Here is a 17860-nt window from a genome sequence, read left to right on the forward strand (position 1 = left end):
CATAAAAAAGGATGAGTTCACGTCCTTTGTAGAGACATGGATGCAGCTGGAAACCATCATTCTGAGCAAATTATCGCAAGGACAGAAAAACCAAACACCTCATGTTCTCACTCATAGGTGGGAATTGAACAATGACAATACTTGGACACAGGAAGGGGAACATCACGCACCAGGGCCTATTGGGGGTTGGGGAGCAAGGTGAGGGGTAACATTAGGAGATATACCTAATGTAAATGATGAGTAAATGGGTGCAACACACCAACATGACACATGTATACATACATAACAAACCTGCACATTGTGCTCATGTACCCTAGAACTTAAAGTATAATAATAAAAAAAGGTTAAACTGAAAAAAAAATAGCCAAATCAATCAAGTGGAAGAAAGGATATCAGAGACTGAAGATCAACTTAATGAAATAAAGCGTGAAGAAAAGATTAGAGAAAAAAAACAAATGAAAAGGAATGAACAAGGCCTCCAAGAAATATGGGACTATGTGAAAAGATCAAACCTGTTTGATTGGTGTACCTGAAAGTGATGGAGAGAATGGAATGAAGTTGGAAAACCCTCTTCAGGATATTACACAGGAGAACTTCCCCAGCCTAGTAAGACAGACCAACATTCAAATTCAGGAAATACAGAGACCACCACAAAGATACTCCTCGAGAAGAGCAACCCCAAGACACATAATCGTCAGATTCACCAAGGTTGAAATGAAGAAAAAAATGTTAAAGGCAGCCAGAGAGAAAGGTTGAGTTACCCACAAAGGGAAGCCCATCAGACTAACAGCAGATCTCTCTGCAGAAGCCTTGCAAGCCAGAGAGAGTGTGGCCCAACATTCAACATTCTTAAAGAAAATAATTTTCAACCCGGAATTTCATATCCAGCCAAACTAAGCTTCATAAGCGAAAGAGAAATAAAATCCTTTACAGACAAGCAAATGCTAAGAGATTCTGTCACCACCAGGCCTGCCTTACAAGGGCTCCTGAAGGAAGCACTAAATATGGAAAGGAACAACCAGTACCAGCCACTGCAAAAACATACCAAATTGTAAAGATGACTGACACTATGAAGAAACTGTATCAACGAATGGGCAAAATAACCAGCTAGCATCATAATGACAGGATTAAATTCACACATAACAATATTAACCTTAAATGTAAATGGGCTAAATGCCCCAATTAAAAGACACAGACTGGTATATAGGATAAAGAGTCAAGACCCATCAGGAGACCCATCTCACATGCAAAGACACACATAGGCTCAAAATAAAGGTATGGAGGAATATTTACTAAGCGAAAAGAGAAGAGAAGAGAAGAGAAGAGAAGAGAAGAGAAGAGAAGAGAAGAGAAAGAAAGGAAGGAACGGAAGGAAGAAAGAAAAGAAAAGAAAAGAGAAAAGAAAAGAAAGAAGCAGGGGTTGAAATCCTAGTCTCTTATAAAACAGACTTTAAACCAACAAAGATCAAAAAAGACAAAGAAGGGCATTACATAATGGTAAAGAGATCAATGCAACAAGATTGGTCTTGTTGATATTGATATATTGGGTGCATATATATTAACTATCCTAAATATATATGCACCCAATACAGGAGCACTCAGATTCATAAAGCAAATTCTTAGAGAACTACAAAGAGACTTAGACTCCCACACAATAATAGTGGGAAATATCTAAAATCTATGCCCTAACATCACAATTAAAAGAACTGGTGAAGCAAGAGCAAACAAATTCAAAACCTAGCAGAATATAAGAAATAACTAAGATCAGGACACAACTGAAGTAGATAAAGACACGAAAAACTTAAAAAAAAATCAGTGAATCCAGGAGTTCGTTTTTTGAAAAGATCAACAAAACAGATAGACCGTTAGCCAGACTAATAAAGAAGAAAAGAGAAAAATGAAATAGACACAATAAAAAATGATAAAGGGGATATTACCACTCATCACACAAAAATACAAACTACCATCAGAGAATAAACATCTCTATGCAAATAAACTAGAAAAATATGGAAAAAATGGATAAATTCCTGGACATATACACCCTCCCAATACTAAACCAGGAAGAAGTCAAATCCCTGAAGAGAACAACAAGTTCTGAAATGGAGGCAGTAATTAGTAGTCTACCAACCAAAATAAGCCCAGGACCAGAGAGATTCACAGCCGAATTCTACCACAGGCACAAAGAGGAGCTGGTACCATTCCTTTTGAAACTATTCCAAACAATAGAAAAAGAGGGACTCCTCCCTAACTCATTTTATGAGGCCAGCATTTAACCTGATACGAAAACCTGGAAGAGACACAACAATAAAAAGAAAATTTCAGGCTAATATCCCTGATGAACATTGATGCAAAAATCCTCAATAAAATAATGGCAAACCCAATTCCAGCAGCACATCAAAAAGCTTATCTACCATGATCAAGTCGGCTTCATCCCTGGGGGGCAAGGCTCGTTCAACATATGCAAATCAATAAATGTAATCCATCACATAAACAGAACCAATAACAAAAACCACATGATTATCTGAATAGACGCAGAAAAGGCCTTTGATAAAATTCAACAACCCTTCATGCTAAAAACTCTCAATAAACTAGGTATTGATGGAACGTATCTCAAAATAAGAAGAGCTATTATGACAAACCCAGAGCCAGTATCATACTGAATGGGCAAAAGCTGGAAGCATTCTCTTTGAAAACTGGCACAAGACAAGGATGCCCTCTCTCACCACTCCTACTCAACATAGTATTATAAGTTCCGGCCAGGGCAATCAGGCAAGAGAAAGAAATAAAGGAAAGAGAGGAAGTCAAATTGTCCCTGTTTGCAGATGATATGATTGTAAATTTAGAAAACCCCATCATCTCAGCCCCAAATCTCCTTAAGCTGATAAGTAACTTCAGCAAAGTCTCAGGATACAAAATCAATGTGCAAACATCACAAGCATTCCTATACACCAATAATAGATGAGCAGAGAGCAAAATCATGAGCGAACTCCCATTCACAATTGCTACAAAGACAATAAAATACCTAGGAATAAAACTTACAAGGGATGTGAAGGACCTCTGCAAGAAAAACTACAAACCACTGCTCAAGGATATCAGAGAGGACACAAACAATTGGAAAAACATTCCATGCTCATGGATAGGAAGAATCAGTATCATGAAAATGGCCATACTGCCCAAAGTAATTTATAGATTCAATGCCATCCCCATCAAGCTACTACTGACTTTCTTCACAGAATTAGGAAAAACTACTTTAAATTTCATATGGAACCAAAAAAAGAGCCTGCATAGCCAAGACAATCCTAAGCAAAAAGAACAAAGCCGGAGGCATCATGCTATCTCACTTCAAACTATACTACAAGGCTACAGTAACCAAAACAGAGTGTTACTAGTACCAAAACAGATATATAGACCAATGGAACAGAAGAGAGGCCTCAGAAATAACACCATACATCTACAACCATCTGATTTTTGACAAACTTAACACAAACAAGCAATGGGGAAATTACTCCCTATTTAATAAATGGTGTTGGGAAAACTGGCTAGCCATATGCAGAAAACTGCAACTGAATCCCTTCCTTATACCTTATACAAAAATTAACTCAAGATGGATTAAATTGCTGCCTGTTCTTTCCTCTGGAAGGTTCGCTGCAGAGGGGCAACTGACAGATGCCAGCAAGAACTCTCTTACATGAGGTGTCTATAGGCCCTTACTGGGAGGCGTCTCCCAGTCAGGATACATAGGGGTCAGGGACCCACTTGAGGAGGCAGTCTGACCCTTAGCAGAGCTCAAACGCTGTTCTAGGAGGTCTGCTGCTCTCTTCAGAGACGTCAGGCAGGGACTTTCAAGTCTGCCGAAGCTTCACCCACAGCCGCTCCTTCCCCCAGGTGCTCTGTCCCAGGGAGACGGGGGTTTTATCTATAAGTCCCTGACTGGGGCTGCTGCCTTTTTTTCAGAGATGCCCTGCCCAGAGAGGAGAAATCTGGTAGTCTGGACACAGCAGCCTTACTGAGCTGCAGTAGGCTCCACCCAGTTCAAACTTCCCAGCGGCTTTGTTTATACTGTTGAGTATAAAACCACCTACTCATGCAACAAGCAATGGGGAAATGACTCCCTATTTAATAAATGGTGTTGGGAAAACTGGCTAGCCATATGCAGAAAACTGCAACTGAACCCCTTCCTTACACCTTATACAAAAATTAACTCAAGATGGATTAAATTGCTGCCTGTTCTTTCCTCTGGAAGCTTCGTCGCAGAGGGGCAACTGCCTCAGTAATAGTGGATGTCCCTCGCCGCACTAAGCTGGAGTGGCCCAGGTTGATCTCAGTCTGCTGCTGTGCTGGCAGTGAGAATTTCAAGCCAGTGAATCTTAGTTTGCTGGGCTCTATGGGAGTGGGACCCACCAAGCCAGACCACTTGGCTCCCTGGCTTCAGCACCCCTTTCCAGGGGAGTGAACAGTCTCTTTCTGTCTCGCTGGCATTCCAGGTGTCACTGGGTTATGGAGAAAAAAAACTCCTGCAGCTAGTTCGGTGTCTGCCCAAATGGCTACCTAGTTTTGTGCTTGAAATCCAAGTCTCTGGTGGGTTAGGCACCAGAGGGAATCTCCTGGTCTGTGGGTTGCTCATGGGACAAGCACAGTATCTGGGCCGGAGTGCACGGTTCCTCAGGCTCAGTCCCTCATGGCTTCCCTTGGGTAGGGGAGAAAATTTCCCAACCCCTTGTGCTTCTCCGGTAAGGGGGTGCCCCACCCTGCTTCGGTTTGCCCTCCATAGGCTGCATCCACTGTCCAACCAGTCCCATTGAGATGAACCAGGTACCTCAGTTGAAAATGCAGAAATCACCCGACTGCTGCATCGATCTTGCTGGGAGCTACAGACCAGAGCTGTTCCTATTCGGCCATCTTGCCAGCAATCCACCTTTTTTCTTTCTTTTGAGACCAAGTCTCGCACTGTCAGTTAGGCTACAGTGCAGTGGCGCGATTCCAACTCACTGCAACCTCTGCCTCCTGGGTGGAAGCGATTCTCCCGCCTCAGCCTCCGGAATAGCTGGGCTTACAGGAGCCCACCAACACGCCCAGCTAATTTTTTGCATTTTTGGTAGAGATGGGGTTTCACTATGTTGGTCAGGCTGGTCTCGAGCTCCTGACTTCGAGATTCACCCTCCTCAGCCTCCCAAAGTGCTGGGATTACAGTCGTGAGCCACCGCGCCCGGGCCACAATAATGGAATAGTTTTATCTGTTTCATATATTGGACTTTCTCATAAAATTTAGCTTGAAGAAAGGATTTACACACACACACACACACACACACACAGTCTCTCTCTCTCTCTCTCACACACACACAAATAGAGTTTACAAAAAATCTGGGTAGGAAAAGAACAGCAGCCAGAACCTATATCCACACAGGCCTGGCCCGTAGTCTTGCCTGTGTGCAACAGTTTTAGCTTTCATCAATACCACTACTACTTTCTCTACAATAACTGTCCCAAGGCACATACTAGGAGCCATTGGTGATAAGGAAAATTCACATGTCCTGATCAATGGGTGCATCATTTTATTCCTATGCCAAAGTAAAGCATAGTGTATTAATATTATTATCAAGATCAGAGGCACTGTGAGACATGCAAATTAACTGTTTTTCTTTTGTATTCTGCTTTAACTTCCATTTCTAATTTTCCCACATGTGATGTATAATTCGAAAAGTGAAAAATCTGCTTTCAAATTTTAAGTACTAAAGCAAGTAAAAGCCATAAAGCACTCCTAACACAAGAAGTTCCCAAGCAATGTAAAAGAAACCCAGAAGATGCTCTCCTTTCATGGGCTGCCCAGACAAGACACCATCAGCCCCTTTTTTCTGCAAAACCTCTCTTCCACAGCAGCAAGTCAAGGCCCAGGGCTTCCTGCACTCTGGAACTGTGTGTCTCTGCTGCATTTGCCTGATTCTATGTTTCTCCTGTGCCTTTTCTTGGTATTAAATAGATGCATCCTTTTCTCTCTGTGAGGTGGTGACAAAGACTCAATTTTGAGTTTCTATGTGGAAAAAGGCATAAAAAAGGTGGCCACCCATGGTATGGTTTAGATGACTTACGGGCACACAGGGAATTGGGGCCAAAACTCCTAGCTAATGAGATGAGGTTACCTTATCTTGTTTTGCCTCTTCTGTGCATCTGTCTTCTCTGAAGGTCAGAGATGCCTATGACCCATACCATCCTAATATAGAATCACAACCTCGCCAGAATTTCCAGTGACTCTCACCTGATCTGCTTGCCTTCCCTCATGTCATATAAGGAAAAGAAGACATCGGTATCTTCCCCAATAGTATTGTAAGTGAAACTCTTCAGGCTCAGGAAGAAGTGATGTGGCACTGGCATCCGACATGTTTCCCCATGACGTGGGCGCATTGTATCTACCTAATGAGGAAGAAGAAAACCCGGTGATTTTTATTTTAGTTTTTATATTGATCATTAAAAGGTGCAAACTAAATTACAAACTCTTTTCACACTGCTGAAGGAGATTATTTGAGAAACTGAAGATGTTTTCTTTGCTTGTAGGGGATGCTGCATCAACAGACTTGGGTTGAGGTGGGCAAGCAAGCAGCTGGGAAGAGTAAACAGTGAAAGAAATACAGGGACACTAACTCCAACTTACAAGTGAACTAAAGATCTCCACTAGGTGACAAACATCTTAATTCTCCAGGAAACCATTTTCTTTTTTTCTTTTTTTTGAGACAGAGTCTCACTCTGCCACCCAGACTGGAGTGCAGTAGCATAACCTCGGCTCACTGCACCTCTTACTCCAGGGTTCAAGCAATTCTCCCTTAGCCTCCCATGTAGCTGGGATTACAGGCACTCACCACCATGCCAAGCCAATTTTTGTATTTTTGGTGAAGACAGGTTTCACCATGTTGGCCAGGCTGGTCTCAAACTCCTGACTTCAGGTGATCCACCTGTCTCGGCCTCCCAAAGTGCTGGGATTACAGGCATGAGCCACTGCGCCCAGCCCAGAAAACCATTTTCAAAGTCATTTTTAAGAAATGCCATTATGACCCCAATGCACTTGATTTACACTGTTACCTAGTAATAGTTACCATTCTAAGTAACATTTTTATTTTCTCTCAGACTGATTCATTTTAGTTTCAGTCTGCTTTAATTGTGCTTATGCAAATTTGCACAGTAGAAGTAGAGTCTGGCCAAAACTGTTTAGAGGTCAAGGCTCCTCAGATAAAGACACCACACAGTCGAGAAGTCAGTGGTGTCTGTCATTTCCTGGTGTATTCATATGTTGTAATCTCTTAAGAGAAAAAGTTGAGGGGAAAGGCTGGAAGACCCAGGAAAGCCACTTACCTGGGATGTGCTTTGCTGTACACTCTGCCGACTAGATAAATGCTATGGAAAGAAGGAAAGAAAAATAAACTCTACCAGGAAAGAAACTAAATTTTATTAAGTACTTTTGATATGCTGGGCAGTCTGCTATGCCTTTTATATTCATGATCTCATTTGATACTGATAACTCTGTAAAATAAGTGTTACTCATATTTGGTGGAGACAACTAAGGCCTAGAGTAAGGACATGATTTGCTGAAGGTCACATAGCAAGAAAGTGGCAAAGTCCAGATTCAAACCTTAGCCCTTCCAGATCTAACAGACAAGTCACGAGTGGGTGACTGCCCCTAAATTTTTGCTTTGCCACTGTCCTCTCCACATACTGTACCACTTTCTGAGCTGCCTGATCCAGCTTCTTCAGACTTTCCACACTGATGCCTTTAACAATAAAGGGCTCCCTCCCAAACACTTCTCCATGCTATTCCTTTACTGCTGGCTGGTTGAAATTAGAAGAAGCAGATTCTAATTCGAGGTATGCCACTCATAGACTGTGAAATTTCAGACAAATCACTTAATCTCTCCAAGAGACATTTTCCTGAACATAAAATTCAGATAAGAGTCTGTATTATCTTCCTTACAAAGTTATTGAAGCTCAAATTACATAATGAGCATCAGTATGTTAGGGACCTAAGTGCAGAAGTGAGGATCCTAGGTTTTGAATTTTTAAAAAATGTTTAAATTGATACATAATATTTTAAAATATTTATGAAGTACATGTGATATTTTGATACATGCATACAATGTGTAACTATCAAATCAGGGTATTTAGGATATTCACTGCATCAAACATTTATCATTTCTTCCTGTTGGGAACATTTCAAATCTTCTCTTCTAGCTACTTTGAAATGTACAATAAATTACTGTTAACTACACTCACCCTACGGTGCTATCAAACACTAGAACTTATTCCTTCTAACTATATGTTTGTACTTGCTGATCAACCTCTCTTCAACCCCACCAACCTACCATTCTCAACCCTTGGTAACTACTATTCTATTCTCTGTCTCCAAGAGATTCACTTTTTTTTTGGTCTTGTTTTTGTTTTTTAGCTCCTACATATGAGAGAACATGAGATATTTGTCTTTCTGTGCCTGGCTTATTTCATTTAACATATTGACCTCTACTTCCATCCATGTTGCTACAAATGACAGGATTTCATTCTTTTTATGGCAGGATAGTATTCCATTGTGCATATATGCCACACTTTCTTCATCCTTTCATCTGTCAATAAACACTTAGATTAATTCTATATCTTGGCTATTGTGAACAGTGCCACAATAAACACAAGGGTGCTGGTGTCTCACCGATATACTGATTTTTCTTTCTTTTTGACAAATATCCAGTACTAGGATTGCTGGATCGAATGGTGGTTCTGTCTTGTTTTTTGGGAAGTCTCATACTGTTTTCCATAGTGGCTGTACCAATTTACATTCCCACCAACAGTGCGTAAGAGTTGCCTGTTCTCTCATAAACCCAGGAAACAGAGCTCACAGTGAGCCAAGAATGCGCCACTGCACTCCAGCCTGGGCGACAGAGTGAGACTCCATCTCAAAAAAAAAAAGAGAGTTGCCTTTTTTCCACTTCTTTGTTGGCATTTGTTGTTTTTTTTTTTTTTTCTTTTTTGTCTTTTTGATAACAGCCATTCTACCTGTGGTTTTCTGCTGTGGTTTCGACTTTGAATTTCTCTGATGATCGTGATATTGAGCATTTTTTCATATAGTTGTTGGCCATTTATATGTCTTTTTTGGAGAAAGATCTATTAGGATCCTTTGCCCACTTTTTTTTTTCCTTTTTTTTTTGAGACATAGTCTTGCTCTGTTGCCAGGCTGGAGTGCAGTGGCGCAGTCTCAGCTCACCGCAACCTCCACTTCCCAGTTCAAGCGATTCCCCTGCTTCAACCTCCCGAGTAGCTGGGACTACAGGCATGCCAACACTCCCGGCTAATTTTTATTTTTTTGTATTTTAGTAGATATGGGGTTTCACCATATTAGCCAGGATTGTCTCTATTTCCTGACCTTGTGATCCGCCTGCCTCGGCCTCCCAAAGTGCCGGGGTTACAGGCGTGAGTCACCGTGCCCGGCCCCTTTGCACACTTTTTTTTTTTTTTTTTTTCTGAGACGGAGTCTCGCTCTGTCGCCCGGGCTGGAGCACAGTGGCCGGATCTCAGCTCACTGCAAGCTCCGCCTCCCGGGTTCCCGCCATTTTCCTGCCTCAGCCTCCCGAGTAGCTGGGACTACAGGCACCCACCACCTCGCCCAGCTAGTTTTTTTTGTATTTTTTAGTAGAGACGGGGTTTCACTGTGTTAGCCAGGATGGTCTCAATCTCCTGACCTCGTGATCCGCCCGTCTCGGCCTCCCAAAGTGCTGGGATTACAGGCTTGAGCCACCGCACCCGGCCTGCACACTTTTTAATGGAATAATTTGGTGTTCTGCTGTTGAGTAGTGTGAGTTCCTTGTATACTCTAGATATCAGTCCCATGTTAGATGAACAGTTTGCAAATGTTTGCTCCCATGCTATAGATTGTCTCTTCATTCTGTTGTTTCTTTTGCTGTGCACAAGCTTTTAATATGGTCCTCTTGGTCTATTTTTGCTTTTGTTGCCTGTGTTTTTGAGGTCTTAGTCATAAAATCTTTGCTTTGATCAGTATCTTGAAGCTTTTCTCCTGTGTTTTCTTCTAGTTTTATAGTTTTGTGTCTTAAGTCTTTAATCTATTTTGAGTTGATTTTGGTACATAGTGAGAGATAGGGGTTTAGTTTCATTCCTCTGGACATGAGTATCCAATTTACTTGGCACCACTTATTGAAGAGTGTCTGTATGTTCTTGGTGCATTTGTCAAAAATCAGTTGACTGTAAACAGTTGGATATATTTCTCATTTCTCTATTCTGTTCCATTGGTCTATGAGTCTTTTTATACAATAACATGCTGTTTTCATTAATCTGGGTTTGTAGTGTGTTTTGAAGTCAGCTAGTGTAATGCCTCCAGATTAGTTCATTTTGCTCAGTATTGCTGTGGCTGTTTAAGGTCTTTTGTGGTCCCATACAAATTTTAGGTTTTCTATTTTTTGTGAAGATTGTCATTGGTATTTGGATAGGAGTTGCACCGAATCTGTAGATTTCTTTCTGTAGTATGGTCATTTTAACAACATTATTAAAATCCATGAGCATCAAATGTCTTTATGTTTGTGTCCTAATTTCTTTCAATAATGTTTTATAACTTTCGTTGTAGGGGTCTTTTACCTCCTTGGTTAAATTTATTCCTAAGTATTTATTTTTTGTGACTATTGTAAATGGGATTGCTCTCTGATTTCTTTTTCTGCCACTTCATTATTGGTGTATAGAAACACTACTGATTTTTGTATGTTGACTTTGTATCCTACAGCTTTCCTGAATACATTTATCAGTTCTAAGAGATTTTTAGTAGAGTCTTTAGGTTTTCCTATGTATAAGATTATGTCATCTACAAAGAGGGACAATTTGACTTCCTCCTTTCCAGTTTAGATGCCTTTTATTTCTTTCTCTTGCTTGACTGCTCTGGCTAGGACTTCAGGTACTATGTTGAATAGGAGAATTAAAAGTGGGTATCTTTGTCTTGCTCCAGTCTTAGAGGAAAGTATTTCAGCTTTTCCTCATTCAGTGTGATGTCAGCTGTGGATGTGTCATATACAGCTTTTATGTTGAGGTATTCTTCTTCTATGTCTAACTTGTCGAGAGTTTTTAACAGGGAAAGATGTTAAATTTTATCAAATACTTTTTCTGTCTTATTGAGATGATCATATCGTTTTTGACCTTCATTCTGTCAATGTGATGTATCACACACTGACTGATTTGCACATGTTGAACCATGCTTGCATCACTGGGATAAATTCCATTGATTATGGTTTCTAATCTTTTTGACATGTTGGATTCAATTTGCTAGTATTTTGCTGAGGATTTTTGTGTCTGTGTTCACTGTGTTCATCAAGGATACCGGTCCATTTTTTTTTTCTTGTGTCCTTGTCTGACTTAGTATCAATGTAATGTGTAATGCTGGTCTCATAGAATGAGTTAGGATGAATTCCTCTCTGCCTCAACTTTTTGGAATAGTTTGAGAAGATCTGGTGTTAGGTCTTCCTTATAAGTTTGGTAGAATTCAGCAGTAGAGCCATACAGTTCTGGGTTTTTCTTTGCTGAAAGATTTTTTATTACTTATTTGATCTCTTTTCTTGTTATTGGTCTATTCAAGCATTTCATTTCTTTCTGGTTCAATCTTGGTAGATTGTGTGTGTCCAGGAATTAATCCATTTCCTCTAGGTTTTCCAATATGTTTGCATATAATTGTTCATAGCAGTCTCTAATGATCCCTTGTTTTTTTTTTTTGAAACTGAGTCTCACTCTGTCACCCCGGCTGGAGTGCAGTGGCAGAATCTTGGCTCACTGCAACCTCCACCTCCCAGGTTCAGGTGATTCTCTTGCCTCAGCCTCCTGAATAGCTGGGATTACAGATGTGCACCACCAAGGCCGGCTAATTTTTGTATTTTTACTAGAGATGGAGTTTTGCCATGTTGGCCAGGCTGGTCTTGAACTCCTGACCTCAGGTGATCCACTTGCCTTGGCCTCCCAAAGTGCTGGGTCTACAGGAGTGAGCCACCATTCTGGCTGATCCTGTGTATTTCTGTGGCATCAGCCATAATGTATCTTTTTTTGTTTCTGACTTTATTTGGATCTGCTGGGAACAGGTTCCCAAAATCTGGCCATAAACTGACCCCAAAACTGGCCATAAACAAAATCTCTGCAGCACTGTGACATGTTCATGATGGCCATGATGCCCACGCTGGAAGGTTGTGGGTTTACCGGAATAAGGACAAGGAACACCTGACCCACCCAGGATGGAAAAACCACTTAAAGGCATTCTTAAACCACAAACAATAGCATGAGTGATCTGTGCCTTAAGGACATGCTCCTGCTACAGACAACTAGCCAAACCCAACCCTCTGTTTTGGCCCATCCCTTTGTTTCCAGTAAGGAATATTTTTAATCTATAATCTATAGAAACAATGCTTATCACTGGCTTGCTGTTAATAAATACGTGGGTAAATCTGTTCGAGGCTCTCAGCTCTGAAAGCTGTGAGACTCCTGATTTCCTACTCCACACCTTTATATTTCTGTGTGTGTGTCTTTAACTCCTCTAGCGCCACTGGGTTTGGGTCTCCCAAGCAGAGCTGGTCTCGGCATGAGTCTTTTTCTCAATTAGTCTAGTGGCTTATTGATTTTATCTTTTCAGAAAACCAACTTTTTGTTTCACTGATCCTTTGTATTGGTTTTTTCAGCTCTATTTTGTTTAGTTCTGCTCTGATCTTTATTATTTGTTTCTACTAAGTTTAGGTCTAGTTTGTTTTTCCTTTTGGGGGGTCCTTAAGGCATACCATTAGGTTGTTTACTTGAAACCTTTCCAATTTTTATGTAGGCATTTATTGCTGTAAACTTCCCTCTTAGTGCCATATCTCATAGAATTCGGATGTGTTGTGTTTCCATTTTCACTTCTTTCAAGCAAGCTTTTTATTTCCTTTTTAATTTGTTCATTGACTCACTGCTCATTCAGGAGCATGCTGTTTAATTTCCATGTATTTATACAGTATACAAAGTTTCTCTTTTTATTGATTTCTAGTTTTATTTCCCTGTGGTCTGAGAAGATACTTGACATGATTTTGATTTTTCAAAATTTGTTGAGATTTGTTTGTGGCCTAACATGTGCTGTATCCTGGAGTATGTTCCATGTGCTGATGAGAAAAATATGTGCTCTATAACTGTTGAATGAAATGTTTTGTAATGTCTGTGAAATACATTTGTTCTATAGTGCAGAGTAAGTCTGATGTTTGTTGACTTTCTGTCTGGATAATCTGTCCAATGCTGAAAGTGTGGTGCTGAAGTCCCCAACTATTAATGCATTGGGCTCTGCTGAACTCTTTTGCTCTAATAGTATTTGCTTATATATCTGGGTGCTCTGGTATTGGATGCATATATATTTACAACTGTTATATCCTCTTGCTGAATTGAGCCCTTTATCATTACATAATGACCTTCTTTATCTATTTTTATGTTTTTTGATGTAAAGTCCACTTTCTCTGATATAAGCATAGCTATTATTGCATACTCTAGGTTTCTATTTGCATGGAATTTTTTTCAATCCCTTCACTTTCAGTCTGTATGTCGTTATAGGTAAACTGAGTTTCTTGCCGAGAACATATAGTTGGGTCTTGATTTTTAAAATCAATTCAGCCAGTCTATATTTTTTAATTGGAGAATTTAAACAGTTCACATTCAAGGTTGTTAGTGACAGGTAAGGACTCATTCCTGCTCTGCTAATTATTTTGTGATTGTTTAATACACTCTTCATTTCTTTCTTCCTTGTTGTTTGCCTTTAAGATTTGGTGGTTTTTTGTGATGGTAATGTTTAACTCCCTTCTCATCTGTGTTTGTATGCCACCAGTAAGCTTTATACTTTTGTGTGCTTTCATGATGGTGTACGTTGTCCTTTCACTTCCAGATATAGAAATCCCTTAAACATTTCTTGTAGGACTGGTCTAGTGGTGATGAATTCCCTCAGCTTTCGCTTGTCTAAGAAAGATTTTATGTCACCTCATTTAAGAAGGATAAGTTTTGTTGGGTGTAGTATTCTTGGCTGACAGTTCTCCTCATGCCCTGACCACTCCCTCACCCCAGAACTCTGAATCTGTCATCCCATTCTCTCCTGGTCTAGAAGGTTTCTGCTGAGAAATGTACTGTTAGTCTGGTGGAGACTCCCTTATATGTGACATGATGCTTTTAACTGTTTTTAGAATTCTTTGTCTTTGATTTTTAAAAGTTTGATTATAACATGCCTTTAAAATCTTATTAGATTAAATCTGTTTGGGGATATTTGAGCTTTCTGTATTTGGATGTCTTTATCTCTTGCAAGACTTGTGAAGTTTTCAGCTATTATCTCATTAGCAGGTTTTCTATATCTTTATCCATGCCTTCTCCTTGTGAAACTCCCAAAATTTGAATATTTGTTTGCTTCTGGTATCCTGTATCTCACATAAGCTTTCTTTACTCTTTTTTCTTTTCATGTGTTTTATATCAAAAAACCTGTCTTCAGATTCAGAAACTTTTATTTTATTTATTTATTATTATTTTTTTGAGATGGAGTCTTGCTCTGTCACCCAGACTGGAGTGCAGTGGCATGATCTCGGCTCACTGCAACCTTCACCTCCTGGGCTCAAGTGATTCTCCTGCCTCAGTCTCCCAAGTAGTTGGGCCTACAGGTGCACAGAACCATGCCTGGCTAATTTTTTTTTTTTCTGTTTTTAGTAGAGACAAGGTTTCACCATGTTGGTCAGGCTGGTCTCAAACTCCTGGCCTCAGGTGATCCACCTGCCTTGGCCTCCTAAAGTGCTGGGATTACAGCCATGAGCCACTGCACTTGGCCGGAAAGTCTTTCTTTTGCAGTCTGTTGTTGAAGCTCTTGATTGTATTTTTAATTTCATTCACTAAACCTTCAGTTCCAGGATTCTGTTTGGTTCTTTTCTATGATGCATATCTCTCTGTTAAACTTCAGCTCATGAATTGCTTTTCTGAATTTTTATTGTTTATCTGTGTTCTCTTGTATCTCACTGAGCTTCTTTAATCTTATTTTGAATTATTTTTCAGGGATTTCATATATTTTCTTTTCTATTGGATCTGTTACTAAAGAACTATTGTCTTTGTTTGGAAGTGTCATATATCCTTGCTTTTTTATGTTTCTTGTGTCCTTACATTGATATGTGGACATCCAGTGTAACAGCTGCTTGTTCTAATTTTATAGATTGGTTTACATAGGGAAAGGCTTTTTCCTATAGATATATATTTAGTGTGAGGTAGGATGCTTTGGCTTTGATTCTAGGTGAGTGCAGCAGCAGACTCTTCATATGATTTCTTCAGCTATAATCAGTGTCAGTGGTGTTTGTGAGTTCTGTAGTGACTTAGACTGTGGTTGTTAATGGATGCTGTGGTGAGGCTTAGCTAGGAACAAGAATGTCAGATGAGCTGGTCCTCAGGTCCCTAGGTGGTGTATGTGGGACCCCATGGTGGAAGGTCAGTCCTTGGGCCTCCAGGCAGCATGCTTGGGTGCTAATGATAATGATCAAGTGGGTACTCAGGCCCCCAGGTGGTACACGTGGCACTGGCAATGGCTGTAGCAGTGGTGTGCCACCTCTCAGGTCCCTTAGTAGACAGGCAACATCTAGGGCAGTTTTACCAGGCTGATCACCAGGCACCTGGATGGCACATAGGGACAACAGTTACGGGTAGGACAGGTCTGTTCTCTGGCCCCCAGGTGGTAAACACAGGTGTGGTGGCAGGAGGAATGCTGGTCAATACTCAGGTCCTGGAAAGCATGTGTGGGTACTGGTGGTGATAGGTGTGGTAGGTCAATCCTCAGTACTTTGGACTATGCACTTATGTGCTCGTGGCAGTGTATGAGGCAGATTGGTCTTCAGTCCCTGGGACAATGTACACAGGTGAACCAGTCCCCCTGCCCCTTGAATGTGTTGAATGTCTGCGCAGGTATTCAGAGGCTCTGCCACTGGAGGGAGCAGGGTTGCTATCAGTGGCAGTGGCCCCAGACATGCAGCTCTCAGGCTCTGGGGAGCACAAGCTTTAGCTTTCTTTGTCATGGGGGCAGTCTCCTAGGTGCACTGAACCACTCATTCCCCAGGTAAGTCACTGTGTGGGCTCAAGTGCTGGAGACCCAGGCACAATGCTGGGGCCAGTATGTATTGTGATACTGCAGCCCTCTGAATGGACATAGGGGGATGTCAGCAGGGTTCCAGGGATGTGGAGTTTCAGGTGTGTTGGACCCAAGGGTAGAAAAATGTAGTTTGGTGGGAGCTAGGCTCTCAAAATGACACCGTGCTGTGGCCGCTTGAATCTCAGAGGTAGTGTGAGGCCCAGCCCAAACTCTCTCTCTGGAACAATGCCTTTTCCCCACAATGGGGAGTTCTTCTAGCTCCAAGCTTATCCTGGGTGGGCTGGCTGCTTTGCTTCCCTCTCCTTCCATGACTCCAAAGTTTCCTGTCACTTCCCTGTATTCAGTATTAGATGTTCTATTCAATATGTAGTTAATTACTCACTGAGTAGAAGGCAAGTGCCTGATGCCTCTACTCAGCCATCTTGATGCTCCCCCCTGCAACCCTCTAGTTTTGAATCCTTTTTTTTTTTTTTTTTTTGAGACAGAGTCTCGCTCTGTCGCCCAGGCTAGAGTCCAGTGGTGCGATGTAGGCCCACTGCAAGCTCTACCTCCTGGGTTCAAGCCATTCTCCTGCCTCAGTCTCCTGAGTAGCCGGGACTACAGGTGCCTGCCACCACACCCGGCTAATTTTTTTTTTTTTTGTATTTTTAGTAGAGATAGGGTTTCACCGTGTTAGCCAGGATGGTCTCAATCTCCTGACCTCGTGATCTGCCCACCTTGGCCTCCCAAAGTGCTGGGATTACAGGCATGAGCCACCACGCCCGGCCTAGTTTTGAATCTTGACTCACACTTATATCTGTGTATTCATTATCTGAAAAGTGAGTATAAAATTTTATGCCTAATTCAACCTCACAGAGTTTGAGCAGACAGACTCAGCATATTACCTATCATACTGTAAGTGGCTGATAATTATTATCCACAATTGGTATTTTTATTATTAGTATAATTGTTACTCTTTTTTATAATTAGTTATTATAGAAAGTCATTCACATTTAGAAGTAAACCCTGGCCAGGAATAATGGTGAATTTACAAATGTTCAGTGCCTGGTGTTGGTAAACTCAACAACGAGAGATTTCATCCTGCTTCCTTTTGGACCCTAGAGGTATGGTACCACACTCATTTGTTGAATTGCTCCATATCACATGGGTAAGAAGAATGGTTGTGGCAGTGGAAGTTTCCATTTCTTTTCCAAACACATATATTTAACCCTATATAAAAGAGAAGTAAAATTAAATATTAATTTAAATGTGTCTGACCAGCTATATTTGCTTATTATTCAATATCCATGTATATATTAGCAATATTAACTAATTATTATTGAATATTAATGTTCATTCATGGAAATATATGTTCCTATGATATATATGAAATACAAAAAAATTAAGTCTCCACTAGCTGGGCAAAACATCATATAGAATGAATATGCACAAAAGAAAAATCCACACATAAAATAGGTTTTTAAAAAGCAAAAAAAAAATTCAAGCATTCAAAAACAAATCAGGTTTTTTGTGGTTTACTGTTCATATCTCACTGGAAGGTAACTGGACTAAAATAAATTCCATTGTTTTACTTTACATCCAGGAGCTGCACTAAGCCATTTTCTCAAGTAGATTTACTGTTAACCCATTAAAAGGTCTACCAATCTTGGCAGGCATAATTTTTTTTTTTTTTTTTGAGACGGAGTCTCGCTCTGTCGCCCAGGCTGGAGTGCAGTGGCCAGATCTCAGCTCACTGCA

The 17860-nt window shown here is 40.7% G+C and overlaps 1 protein-coding gene across 1 annotated transcript in view; it reads right to left on the reverse strand.

Moving 5' to 3' along the window:
* DOCK3 (dedicator of cytokinesis 3) overlaps positions 1 to 17860 on the reverse strand; it is a 606207-nt gene that overhangs the window by 300221 nt on the left and 288126 nt on the right. Inside the window, exons 7-8 of the mRNA XM_011939302.1 lie at positions 7342 to 7383; positions 6254 to 6408 (exon numbers count right to left, since the gene is read on the reverse strand). Of these exons, the coding sequence (XP_011794692.1) occupies positions 6254 to 6408; positions 7342 to 7383 (197 nt within the window). The remainder of the gene's footprint in view (positions 1 to 6253; positions 6409 to 7341; positions 7384 to 17860) is intronic.

Source organism: Colobus angolensis, unplaced genomic scaffold (assembly GCF_000951035.1).
Source record: "Colobus angolensis palliatus isolate OR3802 unplaced genomic scaffold, Cang.pa_1.0 Scaffold18, whole genome shotgun sequence".
Classification (NCBI taxonomy): domain Eukaryota; kingdom Metazoa; phylum Chordata; class Mammalia; order Primates; family Cercopithecidae; genus Colobus; species Colobus angolensis.